Source organism: Globicephala melas, chromosome 2, assembly GCF_963455315.2.
Source record: "Globicephala melas chromosome 2, mGloMel1.2, whole genome shotgun sequence".
Taxonomy (NCBI): domain Eukaryota; kingdom Metazoa; phylum Chordata; class Mammalia; order Artiodactyla; family Delphinidae; genus Globicephala; species Globicephala melas.
In genome coordinates this window covers 98,268,066-98,281,711 of record NC_083315.2, presented here as the reverse complement: position 1 = coordinate 98,281,711, position 13,646 = coordinate 98,268,066, and the positions used below count along the sequence as shown (strand labels likewise).

At 35.1% G+C, this 13,646-nt stretch overlaps 1 protein-coding gene across 10 annotated transcripts in view; it reads right to left on the bottom strand.

Moving 5' to 3' along the window:
• DPH6 (diphthamine biosynthesis 6) overlaps positions 1-13,646 on the bottom strand; it is a 442,679-nt gene that overhangs the window by 135,737 nt on the left and 293,296 nt on the right. The window contains exon 12 of one of the 10 annotated variants that reach the window (XM_060294499.2): positions 3,725-4,972. The exons of the other annotated variants lie outside the window; for them this stretch is intronic. Coding sequence (XP_060150482.1) covers positions 4,933-4,972 — 40 coding nt within the window. The 3' untranslated portion in view covers positions 3,725-4,932. Of the gene's footprint in view, positions 1-3,724; positions 4,973-13,646 lie in introns of those variants that run through there. 10 annotated transcript variants of the gene reach the window in all.

Genomic DNA, 13,646 nt, shown 5'->3' with positions numbered 1-13,646 from the left:
CTCTCAGTGCCTAAAAGAGTATAAAGGGAGAAAGGAGAGAGGGAGAGAAACAAACACTGATAATGAGAAAAGTGAAAAAGATCAGCGAAGTTTCAAGGCTGCAAATATGATACAAAGTTCAGATTAAAAATTATTCCCACATTTTACTGGAAAGCACTCATATATTTTATTCCATAAATAAAGGAAATAGAAGGCTTTAGTGACAACAAAATATTCATGCATTTTATTTTACTTAGACTTTGACTTTTTTTAAAAGGAACAGTAAATATATGTAGAATATTTAAAATTCCATATCACTTCAGTTAGTGCTAGCCTTTTTCTTGGTTTATTATTGGTCCTGAGATTTCTATCAGAATATTATCTATGCCATTTTCATCAATGCTTCTGAAATTGTCCTAGAGCGTTGGAGAAATCTGGGATCATCAGGGTGTATTTGGTCCATTTGTACTTGCCAGGGCAGTAAGAATGCAAGAAGTTTTGCCCTAAATCATACATAGCCAGTCTGTTTGAATGGGATGTCTCTGGATAGGTCTAAGTTGTTTTGTCCTCTTGACCCACTGTACACTATTAGATATTTTGACTAAATAAAGCTTGGTCAACTTACTCTTCCAATATAATTACATTGTCTATTTCTATAAGAACTTTTTAAAAAGATTGATCTTATCAAAATTTAGTATAAAGCTTCTATTTCGTTTGTGGGATCACACTATCATTTTGAAAGCATATAATTAAACTCTATTTCCAATCATCTTTATGGATGTAAACTATCCTACCTTGTTTATCACTATGCAATCAACAAACATTGAATTTGACATGTGCAAGGCAGTGAGCTAGATACTGGGAATTTAGTGGTGTCAGTCAGTATTGGAGGTAACTTGATAAATTTATAACTTAAATGTAAATAATCTTTAGTTCTTTTAAAAATTTATTTATTTATTTATTTCATTTATTTTGGCACCTTTGTACTTTTTCTCACAGTAACAAATTGAACAAACAAAACACTGTTGGACAATGTGTCCTAATTTTTAGTTTGGAAAGAAGGTCACTACTCAAGGAATTTATATTACTTCCTAAGTAAAATAGTAAGTAACCTGGAGGTAATATCAGAGAGCTCCCAGCAGTGTTTAAATACATAGTAGGTCTTCAATACTAGGGGTTGATAGTATTTTAAAAATAAAACAATGGCAACAGAAGTTTTAGAATGACTCAAACTACCATTTTTAACTTAGCAATTGCAAAAGTAAGGCATGACTATATGCATTCAGTATGTATTTAAAGAATACAAAAATATAAAATACAAAAGTAAAAAGTGAAGACCTTTTTTTCACTGGCTTTCATTTATTTCTAGTAGTGCAAATGTGATTCTGGAATGGTGTCAAACATTTGAGAGGATGGTGTATTAACCATCCAGCAGTAACCCTTCCTGGAATAACTCAATTTCAAATTGAGGTAATAAAATATAAGTAGATCCTGAATTATATCATTATGTCCTTTTGTCTATGGTTATATTAGAACATAATTTTAAGAAATCTATTGAGGGTAAAAACTTATGCAAGAGGCAAATGTAAAGATTCTTAAAGGGTACCTTTTTCCTTTGGCCTCCCACATGACAGAGGTGATATTGGGAGAGAACCATTACTGAATCTGCACTTTGTTCACTTCTGCATCCTATCTTTACATACTGTCTGCTCCAAATATTGTTTTTAACTTTAAAATCCTCAAGACCAAACTGATAGCTTGGTCAGAAATCAGATAAGTAAACACAAAGGCTTAGAAAAAGAAATACCCATCATATAAAGTACAGTATTAACTGAAAGGTAATTAATGCTACAATTCACACATTGATATCATTAAATGGATATGTGGTAACTGAATTAATTACTTACTTTGCCAGTTACTGTAGAAATTAAGGCATTAAAATTCAGAAGTCAGAGTCCTTGTGATATCATTATACAATAAATATTTGGAATATTTCCATCTATCAATAATGCCATCTGTGCTATCCAATACAAATGGACTACAACCCACATGGCTCCTTTCCCCATTGATTACTCTGATGAATGAGATACCAAAACCACTCATAAAACCATCATATTATATGACATTATCATTAAAAAGATATGTAGAAAGGAAAAACACAAGATGATACTTAATTTGAAACTGTCAAGTCAATTTAGTAAAGTTTTAACAACCAACATTATGATCTTAAGAAGTATCAGTATGTTGAATAATATTATGTCAGTCTGTATACTCTCCTAGCACCTTCAAAGAAAACCAAAGAACCAAAAAATTTCTGGAAAGAATATAATGGCTTATTATGATATGTTCAAATTACTAATTATTCCAATAAGAATATACTCAAATATCCTTTCAGGCATGGGTAATTAAATTAAAAACACCTTTCTTTTACTTTATAGAAAATTATAAAATGATCACTTAACTTCTGATAGCAAGTCATTGTTAAAGCAAAACTAGATATATTCCTCATACCTTACAGTCCTGGCCATAAATTTCAACTTGGCAAAATGATCTTTCCCAAACTCATTTCCTTCTTAGCTAAAAATGTAATCTCTTTCAACGGCAAAATAATGACATACAATGATTCTGTAGCAAATTATTCTAAGCAGCACCTAAATTGACATTAATAAGCAGGAAACTAAATACCACTAACTGGAACACTCAAATTTTCTGTTTGATATGGTAATTTGCATTACATTTAGTTGTAAGGTGGGTATGGTTGGCTTGCCTAGAAATTACTTTATTTTTCAAAATCTATAAAGATGACCAGTATTTATTTTGCCCCTTAGCCACACTGAAAATATTCTACAAACTTTCCTTAGTGAAACTCTTTCCAAATTGGAACCCACATCTGTGGATATGTAAGAAGAAATACGTTATTAATAAATGTGTTCACTCTATATCAAAACTTAAGTTTAGCTTAAATAATATAGAAGTTTATATTATCTTATTTTTAACTGGCATTGAATACCAAATGAAGCCACTGAGAGTGGAGAGGGGAGGGAATCTGTGCAATAGCTCAAATTCACATATGTCAGCCACAGCAAAAATTAAATAAAGCACAAAGAAAGCAACGTTCATAAGAATTCTACAGAGCCCATGAGTCATGGGGAGAGGAAAGGCTCTCAGATAGGCAAGCCTTAGACCCTACTGGATTTGGACAAACTCCAAGTCATAACCAAAGTAAGAGGCAGCTCGTGGGGACGGCTAGCAAAACTCCACCTTGTTAGTAGAGGCAGCAATAAGCAGGCTCACTCAGGGAAAATGAGGCATCGCCAAACCAAGCTTTGCCAAATCAGCAACAGGCAACATGACCTCTGTGTTCCTGCTGGAGCTAAAGAAACACTCCCACCTCTACAAATATGAAGGCACATGATTTTAAGACAAATTTCCAGTTTGAGACACTGATTATTATCTGTTACTGTACCAATGCTACATGATGTTAATTGGATCCTTACATTATACTTTACTATCTGGCAGTGTAAGGTTTTCTAATTCTTGCTCTTCCTCTGTACTCCTCGTTCTCTTTCAGTTTCTTCTTTTGGTAAAAATTTCCAGTCTATTTTTGCCTGCTTTATTTCTCTATATCTATTTCAGAATCATTATGTTAAATACATTCCCTATGAGACTTGATTTTAATGAAATTAAATTTATTTTTAAAATAAAAATATAAAAAAACATGTATCTTTAAATCATTTCCATTCATAAATATGATATACCTTTCCAATTTTTTAAAGCTTCATCTTGCCGTAAAGATTTATGGTTTTCTTTATCGAGGTCCTGAAATTTCTTATAGGTTTTGATGCTACTGTACATTGTGTCTTTTTCTCCCATTATCTTTTTAAATTGGTAATTGCTGATATTTAGAAAGTAAAAGATTTTTAGAATTTTCTTCATACCTAGCAATCTTACTAAACTCTAAACTTACTAAAACTCTTACTAGTTTTACTGGTTCTCATGTCTCATGCATTTACTAGGTAGATAATGTCACCTGCAAATAATGATTGCATTGCCAATATAACTTTTAACGTTAAGAAAGAACAGATTCTTGTAAGTTCTTCCTAGAATAAATTCCAGTCATCAGCTTAATCAATTTTTCATTTAAACAGCCCATTACTTTCTGATGACACAATTGTATGAATAATGCTTTGATCTAAATTCAATATATTTCAGAAATGGCTTTTGATGTCTGTGGGATAACTAGGAGTTACAACCCCAAACCAGAGAACAGATCTCATGCTGAAAAATAGAATGTCTGTTAAATATTTTAGAAGAATGGATATATAAGGCTCTTTTAAAACGTCCTTGGAGACACAAGATAAAACTTACCCTAAGTGAGCAAAATATCAGAAAAATAATTGCCCATCCCCAGAAAGTACAGTGTGACATATGGGCAGAAATGTTTCTACACAGAGTATTTTTCAGCATTTTCTAAGAGCTCTAAGCTGCTCTTATAGAACTCTTAACTTACTGCTTTGGAGAATTAGGATAAAGTTAGTGATGACTATAACTTTCTATTAAGCAATTTTCTTTCTCAGTTGTGCACTGCCACTTACGAGGCAGAACATAACAGCTCAATCAAACCTTATTATGCCGGATTTAGTTCAAACCCTTATGAAATACACTGAGAAAGGCTTGATATTACCTGGAGGAAACCTCTTCATAAATTGCTCTTCTGTAGACTAGAAATAAAATAGGTACTCTAGGTACCTCTTTATGTGTCCTTAAGTTCTTCTGCCAGGTATCCAGAGCAGTTGCAATGAACTTGCTGCTCGTTACGTTAACAGTGAGCCATGAGAATGTGGGGAAGTCCAGTGCCTCTATGCAGAGCTTCCAGAATTTTCAGGGTGTGGCTCAAGGACATGGGAGCTTCTGTTTGTATTCTGCCACTCACAAGTTTCATTGTGCTAGGTACTAGTGCAGTGTGCCCAGCAGGGTACATGACTTCTCTAACCTAAAACAGGAAAAGGAAATTAAGGTGTGAAACAAGAAAATACACTTCTATCCTCATTCAAGCTGTTTCTGAGTTCTAACTTAACTGGGAAGAAGGAGATAATAATAACATCTACTTTGGTGTGCTATTCTGAGGATTAGGAGTAATATATGTAAAACATCTTTATAGAGTTTAGTCTCACAGAGGCAAATCAATATATGGTAGCCATCATCAATATTTCTGAATTAAGACTGAAGCAAATAAAGGGGCAGCTCTGAATAATTAACCATTGTATTTGTTTTACAGGGTGAAATTAATACAAGTATATGTGATTAATGCTTTTATAATATTATATGTCTTCATTCACTGGATGCATATATCACTAGGACATTGTTCATTCTTGAAAAGTATTTGAAATAAGATAAGAAGACCTTGTTGTAAGGCTGTGTCCCTCGAGGGTGGCACTATGGTTCAGTGGGATGAAGGGCTGTGGTGTTTGGGTCCTGAAAGAGGGTGTTCAATATGTGTGTATAAAGTTATCTGCACCTTACCATTTCAGAGACTAAAGACATAGGATTTTTGCCTCCTAACAGTTGATAGATCACATTTTCCTACAAATCATCCTCTATAATTGGACATGAATTATATAAGACCATTTTACAAAGCATCTGCCTTCTTTTCTGTCGAGACATCTACTAGATCTTGCTCCAAAAGAGCAAGGAGGATAATAAAGGCTCTTAACGCTCTGATTTTCATAAAAATTCTGCGAATTTTTTTCACTACTGTAAAAAGTAAACATAGGAACTGTTAAGTATATATAGATGCCAAATACAGAGTGGTGGTGAGTAAAAACTTTTTTTTCTTCTCCATTCTTTAGGTGTATAAATAATTTAATAGAGACTTTGCTGAACTTTTATCATAACAAAAAATTCCTCAATATTAAAGCTCAGTGAAAAGAAATCTCAGTGCCTGGAAGACAAGGCAATCAAACCATGTGACAGTCCCATATGCAACTCCAAATCTGTCCTCATAACTGTCTGTTGAGCTCACAAAAGAGTCACACATGTAGCTATTGGAAGAATATCTTACACAATTTGGCACACAAGTTCTAAGATTAGCAGCTGAAGAGGGGGAGGAGGAAAAGATGAACATAATAGATTAACTGACACCCATCCACCAGCTTTCTAAATTGTTTGGAATGTTAAAAATATTGTTTTGATCAATCTATATATACACCCTCAAATTTGAAAGAGAAATGCAAAGCATGTTGTGGTTGAAAGAACAAATGGGTTTAAAAAAAAAAAAACACTATGAAATATATGTCACTGAACAAGGGAGTCCAGCCAGCTCCCAAGTGGCATGTTAACATGATGAAAAGCAAATCCAGGATGCTGTGAATCAAAGAGGCATGGGTCTATTTTTAAAGGGGCCTGTGTCTCCCCATTCCGTTTGCCAAGTCTGGTTTCTCTGGAGAGGTCCAGCCTCCAAAACAGGTAAGCTTCTAAATGTTCCAAGAGTTACCGACCCAACATTTGACTGCTTCCTGCCTTAAAAGGTCTTCGGCACTACATACATCATCCATGTTAATCACTAGAAAAACAGAAGAGCTGTTCAACTAGTTCACTTCCCCTATTCGTGAACAGATTGTTTGAGACATAATATGAATACTAATTAATGATAAAATATCTGTGAGTGTTTTGAAATATGGACGAAGATAGCACTTTTAGAAAGGCGTCCAGAGAGAGCTTTTGTAACAAGCCCCACTGGTCATATGAAGGGTCAGGGTACAACTTGGAGATATGAGAGCAAAATTGGCAGAGATTTTGGCTCCAATTCAGTGGGAAACTGTGGATGATTTTTTTTTTTTTTTGAATGGGGGGTGTAGGTTGACTTTAACCTTTTCCCTCTGTTAAATTGGAAGAGTTTAAAATGAAAATTCTCTTCACAAATGGAGAGAAAAACAGCCAGAATTCTGTTAGAGGTCAACTTGAGTAGATGGAGGAGTGAGACGTCTAAATGTTTAGTCAGGATTATCGGCCTGTGCTCTGTAGCAAAAGACATACAAGCAGGTAGGGTCTGTCCTGGTGCTGAGTGCCCTAGGCTGATTCATCCTCTCTGATGAAAGGGCTGAGGAAAGTTATTTAAAAGAATATGATCCTCTTCAATTCAATTCCTGTTTTACAAACAGTTTGCTTAGTCTCAGAGAAGTGTACTCATATACATATGGGAAATATGATTTTATGTTAAAGGGCAAAGTGTTTTATTATATTCAATTACAAAAACCAAATAATATCCTTTGCACTAAAAGCCTAAGTTACTGCTAAAATATGTTATCTCCCTTCCTTTCCTTCTAAAATTGATTATTGTATTTTCTCCCTAAAACCTTTTTAAACTTGCCCCATCTGGTCTCAGAAACTTTATCCTCTAATGCTAGTCTTTGTATTCTCCTTTAATCTTGATATCAAACATGAATGCTTAAATAGTGCTTTATAATCTTTGGGCTTCAGTAATTGCAATTTGTTCTAATGCCAAAGAAAGGAGAAGAGGATTATCTAAAATTAAACATAACAAAGTAATTTATATTTGACTGTAGACTTGTTTTTACTTGAATTTTAACAGTGGATTATAAAATATTAGAAAAATTCATTTGTCTCACTCAAAGAAATGAAAATGTTTCATGAAAATCTGATTTGGGAAAATTAAAGTTGGCCACAGTTTGTATTTCATGTCCAGCTAGTCCTTATCTGTCTGAGGATCAGACAGACTTGGGATTCCTATACTTTACTGGAATTAGATGATTCTTTCCAAGACTGATTCAAGGTTTGCCATGTCCCAAACCTTCTTGGAGACCCGAGAAATGATTAATTATTTGCGTTTCAAAGGTTTTCTTTGCATTCAACTAAATGTTAGAAAAAAGATATCAAGAAATTTGAAATTATCAAAAGAGATGCTGTTAATAGTTCTTGCCTAAAGTGACAGTAAAGTAAGTCCATAAAATAAAAAAGGAGGAAGCATAATAAAGACAATTCACTGTAGATATGAATTTTGTGATACCATACAGTTATGCTTATTGACATCTATTCATATTGCTCTTTCTATGTATTCACCTTTCCCCCACCTCCCAGTAAACTTGCTGTTAGTGTTTGAAGGCTACAGCAAGGCTTTTCCTAAATATTTAGAAAAAAAGAGATAGAATGCCTTCTGAGGTAACTGGACAAATATACACAGTGTCCTGGGGCAGGTCTTTTCTTGCTGATTGGTTTTTAGGGTTAGCCTGACCCCTTGATTTGGGACTTAATATTTATAGTGGTTCCCACTTCCCTAAAGCCATCTTACCTGGAACTTCTCACCTGGACCACCCTTTACACCACACAGAGACCAACTGAAAGCACCTACCCCTACATCCAGGCCCTGTGCCTACGATCCAAACCCAGGCAGAGAGTTGGAATTCTGTTTACCAAGATGGTAAGACAGACAATAAACTTAAAGAAGACAGGGGGCATGTCATCTAGGTCTTCTGTGTGTTCCAAGTATCCTCATGTTGATGTTATGTTGTCCAGTAAATACTAGAGGTGGTGATGTCCTCAGAAGTGACAGCTAGTGTACCGATTTACATATAGCTACTTCAGATTTACCAAGAGCATTCAAAGTGCTGTTAGAACTTTTGAGTTGGCTGGATTTCTACTTTTTACATATCAGAGGGTAAAACAGAAGTTAAAATTGTTTTATAAATAAAGTTGACATATAGAATCATTAGGAGCACAGTGTGTGTAGGATTTTCACCCTTTTTAAGTTCTTCTGTTGCTCAGGCCCCAAACCTTGGAATCGTCCTTGAATCCTTTCTTTCTTTTTGTGTTTTTACCCCTCACTTTCTATCTGCCAAGAAATCCTGTCAGTTGTACCTTCAAAATATATCCAGAATCCAGCCACTTCTCACTAAGTTCAATGTTACTTTCTTGATCCAAGTCACTATCATTTTTCATGTGGATTAATGAAATAACTTCTTAACTGGTCCACAGGCTTCTACTCTTGGTAGGACCTATGCTCAAGCCAGTGCCTAAGTGACACTCTTAACATGTAAATCACATCAGGTCAGTCTTCTGCTCGAAACCCTCTTCGTTCCCCACAGTACTCAGAGTGAAACCCAAATCTCCCCCCTACCCCGCCTCCCTGCTTGTAAGGCCCAGCAAAATCTGACCCTCTCCTCTTACCTCTATTGCCTATCATTCGCTTGTAACTTCACTTTGCTTTAGCCATATTAGTCTCCTTGCTATTTCTCAAACAAGCCTCAAACCTTGAGCACTTCTGCTTTATCACATTTCCACTGGCTGTTTCTTCTGCCTGAATTGCCATATTCCAGTAACATGCTTGGCTAAATCCTTCACTTCCTTCAGGTCTCTGCTCAAAAGACACTTCTCAATGAGCCCATCCGTGATGACCTTATTTAATTGTAACTTCCTTCTCCCCCTACATCATTATCTCCATTCTCAACCTCCCTTATCCTGTTTATTTTTTGTCTCCCCTCTATTAGCATGCAAGTTCCATGAGAGCAGCAGCATAGAACCCAGCACATAGTGAGTGTTCAATAAATACTTGCTGAAAGAATCCATTTCAGAAGCAACACAATGAATGATAAGGAAGGGGTTTAGCCAAGAACATATACTGAAAGTCATGGGAAACACTGTAAAAACCGAAAAAAAGAATAAGGAATATCCTTCTTTTTCCAAACAATGTATGCAATGTCTTAGTTTAAAATAAACCAAAAGATTAAGAAAAAAGGCAATCCATACTGTCATGCTTTATTTTAGATAAGCATAGAGAAAATAGGTAACGACTAGACAAGCAACCATATTTGTTATTATAGAATAAGAAATGGTTGATGAGAAAAAAGTTTAGAATAACTAATAGGATACAGTAAAGGACTGAGCTAAGCATGCTAAAAATAGTAAAATCTAAAAATTTCATACATTTAAGATTACATACCAAATATTAAATGCAAACTGTGGTCATTCCAAAGATATCCTATAACAAGAGATTAACCTGATATTAATGGCTGAATTTTATTTTAAAATTTTGAAATTTTCTCTTAAGTAAGAGTATAAATCAGTGTTGCATTTCTACTTAAATTTGAGTGAAAATGAGTTCTGTAGAATCAGGTATATTATCCCCAACATCTAGCACAGCAGGTATTCAATAAATGCTTATTAATTAGTAGACAACGCACAAGTCAACATACTTCAGTATGGTGAATTCACCTTGTTTCTTCTTTCTCTGCTTAACTATAGAGCCTCCAATAACACATCATTAAATGAGGAAAAAGCAATAAAACATCTGCTTTATTTGCCTGTCTTTTATATAACTAAAAGAAATAAAACAGTAAGAACTGTTTTAAGTAAAAACCGTGCTAAGCATTTTATCTGCATAATCTCATTTGATCGTCACAAATTAATTGGCAGTTACTGTTATTATATCTCTTTTAGAGATTAGTGCACTGAAACTTGGAGGTCAAGTCACTCACTCAAGGTCATGCAGGTAGTACAAGGCAGACCTGGGACTCAAGTGTAGCGCTGTATGATGTCAAAGCCCATGCAGTCTTAACTACTAAGTCATATTACCTTCCATTTCCACTGTAATTTTTCTCATCTTTGACTCTGATTATCTCCCCCACACTCCCCAACTCACCCCAACCTAACAATGGATATGAAACATTTCTATACAACATTTAGTAAAGTTTTTGAATAATGTGAAATAGGTTGTCCAAAGTTCTAAAGAAGGATGCAAACTTTAGTGTGGTAGATAGAACTTGGGCTTTGGAGCAAGCAAGACCTGGGTTATGTGCCTTTGGTTAAGTTACCCTGTGAAACCAGTTTTCCTATCTGTAAAATGACAATTATGATATCTACATTACATGGTCCTTGAGAGGACAATAGCTAATGTATAAGAAGTACACAATATATAAATAGTAACTGTTATTTAATATGATACCACAGACAAAGCACATGTTTGTTTTTTTTAATATCTTTATTGGAGTATAATTGCATTACAAGGGTGTGTTAGTTTCTGCTTTATAACAAAGTGAACCAGTTATACATATACATATGTTCCCATATCTCTTCCCTTTTGCGTCTCCCTCCCTCCCACCCTCCCTATCCCACCCCAAAGCACATGTTTTGATAGTATATGGATTTGTTTTCTGTATATACTTGGTAGCTTAATTACTCAAGAATTATGGTAGTAACTTTTTCCTTTGACTTGGGCTCTCACTCTGTCTTCATAGTCAATGCTGTTGGTTTACGCATATGGATGATTTACTGCTTCTTATAATAGTCTGAGAAAGTATTAATAATTTAATACTAGTGAAAAGTTTGATTTAATGAGTACTTAAAGCACAGCAAATTATTATTCTATCAAGGTTTACATTTATATGTAGCATAAAGCTAATTGTGGTCATTCATTTATTTATTCAGTAAATTTTTACTGAATGCCTGTATGTGCCAGGTACTAAGTGTTGGTTGGGGATACAATAAAAATATATCACCCTACTCTGAAGGAGACCCAGTCTAGTGAGAAGACCACTAGAGGGTCACTGACTCACTGGGAAGACCCATCAAAATCTATCACAGCAATTTAATAAAGAGACAACAAGTTGAGGCAGTGGCAGTGGGTTGAAGTACTTATATCTATTGATGCTATTCAGTAACTAGAACTGATGGAATGTGATGCTTGATGAGATACATATTTGGAGAGGGAAGAGTGTAAAGGGGGGAATCTAGGCTGACTCATGGGTTTCTAATTTGATAAGTTGTAAAAGTGATGTGCTAAACAAAAATACTTTCTCCTTAAAATCTAACTCATGGAATCATCAGTGATATTTCATTCAATGATAGAACAATGTAAGGGAGAATGATGTTAAATTTAAGTAGAAGAGGATAAACAGAAAAAATAAAATGCTAGCAAATGCAACTTATTATATCATCACTATATAAATTAGGTGTAATGATTTATGATGATAAAAATCACTGGGACTATAGGTAGAAATTTTAGATTATTGGTTCATGAATAACCTTGAATTTTTATTTCTTTTTTGTTCTGTAGCAAATATCCAATATCTAAGGCAGCACCAGTGCATTTTAAAAGCATACCAATGTCCTCATTAAGGTGAGACTCAAATGTGGTTCTAACCTTCAACTTTGAGACTGGTGCCCCAGAGGCATTTCAGCACCCGTGTGTCCAACTTGTTTCAATGTGCTGCAGTCACTTAGCAGGAGAAAAGTCTATATCGCAAAGGATTATAATCATTGAATTGGTTTGGTCTTTAAAAAAGCTATTTAGAGTTTCAAGTGCAAGCTGCTTGCTGAACAAAAATCTTCAGACACAGTCAACCACAGGATTTCAACTGGACCTCAAGCATTTCACAAAGAAATGATATAACATTTGTCCAAAGAGAATAGAACACCTGTTTCTAAGAGTGATTTAAGTCAATAAGTAATAAACTAAATATTTATTATGAATGCTTTCTTGTGTCTGAATGACTGTTGCTCTTTTGGAGGGCAAAGGGTACAAAAGATTCAGTGACCTTCTGACTTGACAGTCAACTACCATTATGTTCAGTTAATATAAATAAGCGTGGTTGACAATGTGCTAATTGGCCATCTCTGGGCAGCTAAGTGTACTTTTGACCTTAATGAGAACCTAATCAATTAATACTTAAGGCAATAAAGACCTCTTGCTGATTAAATTGGACAGAAATTATCTTTTCTTTTCAACAGGATTAGAGCTGCAAAGTGACAAACTTTTTTTTTTTTGGTGGGGGGGGTTGGTACGCGGGCCTCTCACTGTTGTGGCCTCTCCCGTTGCCGAACACAGGCTCTGGACGCACAGGCTCAGCGGCCATGGCTCACAGGCCTAGCCGGTCCGTGGCATGTGCGATCTTCCCGGACCGGGGCACGAACCCGTATCCCCTGCATTGGCAGGAGGACTCTCAACCACTGCACCACCAGGGAAGTCCTGCCACTTTTAAGTCATGAAGTGGAGACTTCTCTTCTGTAATTTGATCGATATAAAGCAGCATCTCTTTATGTGCTCTGTAGACTAGGTAAACAGTCTCCGTGCTGAAATATGGCCATAATTTGTAGAAGCATCCAGAATTACTTTCTGTTTACAATGTATAATATCTGACTTGGCAAAGGGACAAGTTCATCATTTTAGGTTAAAAATTTATCATTTGGCCACAATGACTAAAAATTTACAATTCCTCTCCTTTAACATTCTTCTCCTCTGAGAGCATGTTTTCCTGTTTAAAGCTTTGAAACTCCTTTGGCTCAGATGATATATTTGAAAATGCATATAATTTATATAGGAGAGGAGATATGGTTCCTTTAAAAGATACTTAAAAAGCAACAGCTGTGTATCTGCAATAACTGTTTCATGGGGGTTTTAATACAGATAAATATGCAAATATGTCATACTATTTTTAATACACCAGTTTTACACCGTGTAGTGACTGAGAATAGAGCAAACATTCTGTGTATTTAGATTCATAGTGAGAAATATGCACCATTCAAAACTGTTGTTATTGTCATATTGTAGCGAGTAATAAAAATTTATGTCTTAGGATAGTAAATAAAATAGTGCTAAATCATAACAAGGACACTGACAAAGTCCAGCACAGTAGTTGTGCAGATTTCACTACCAT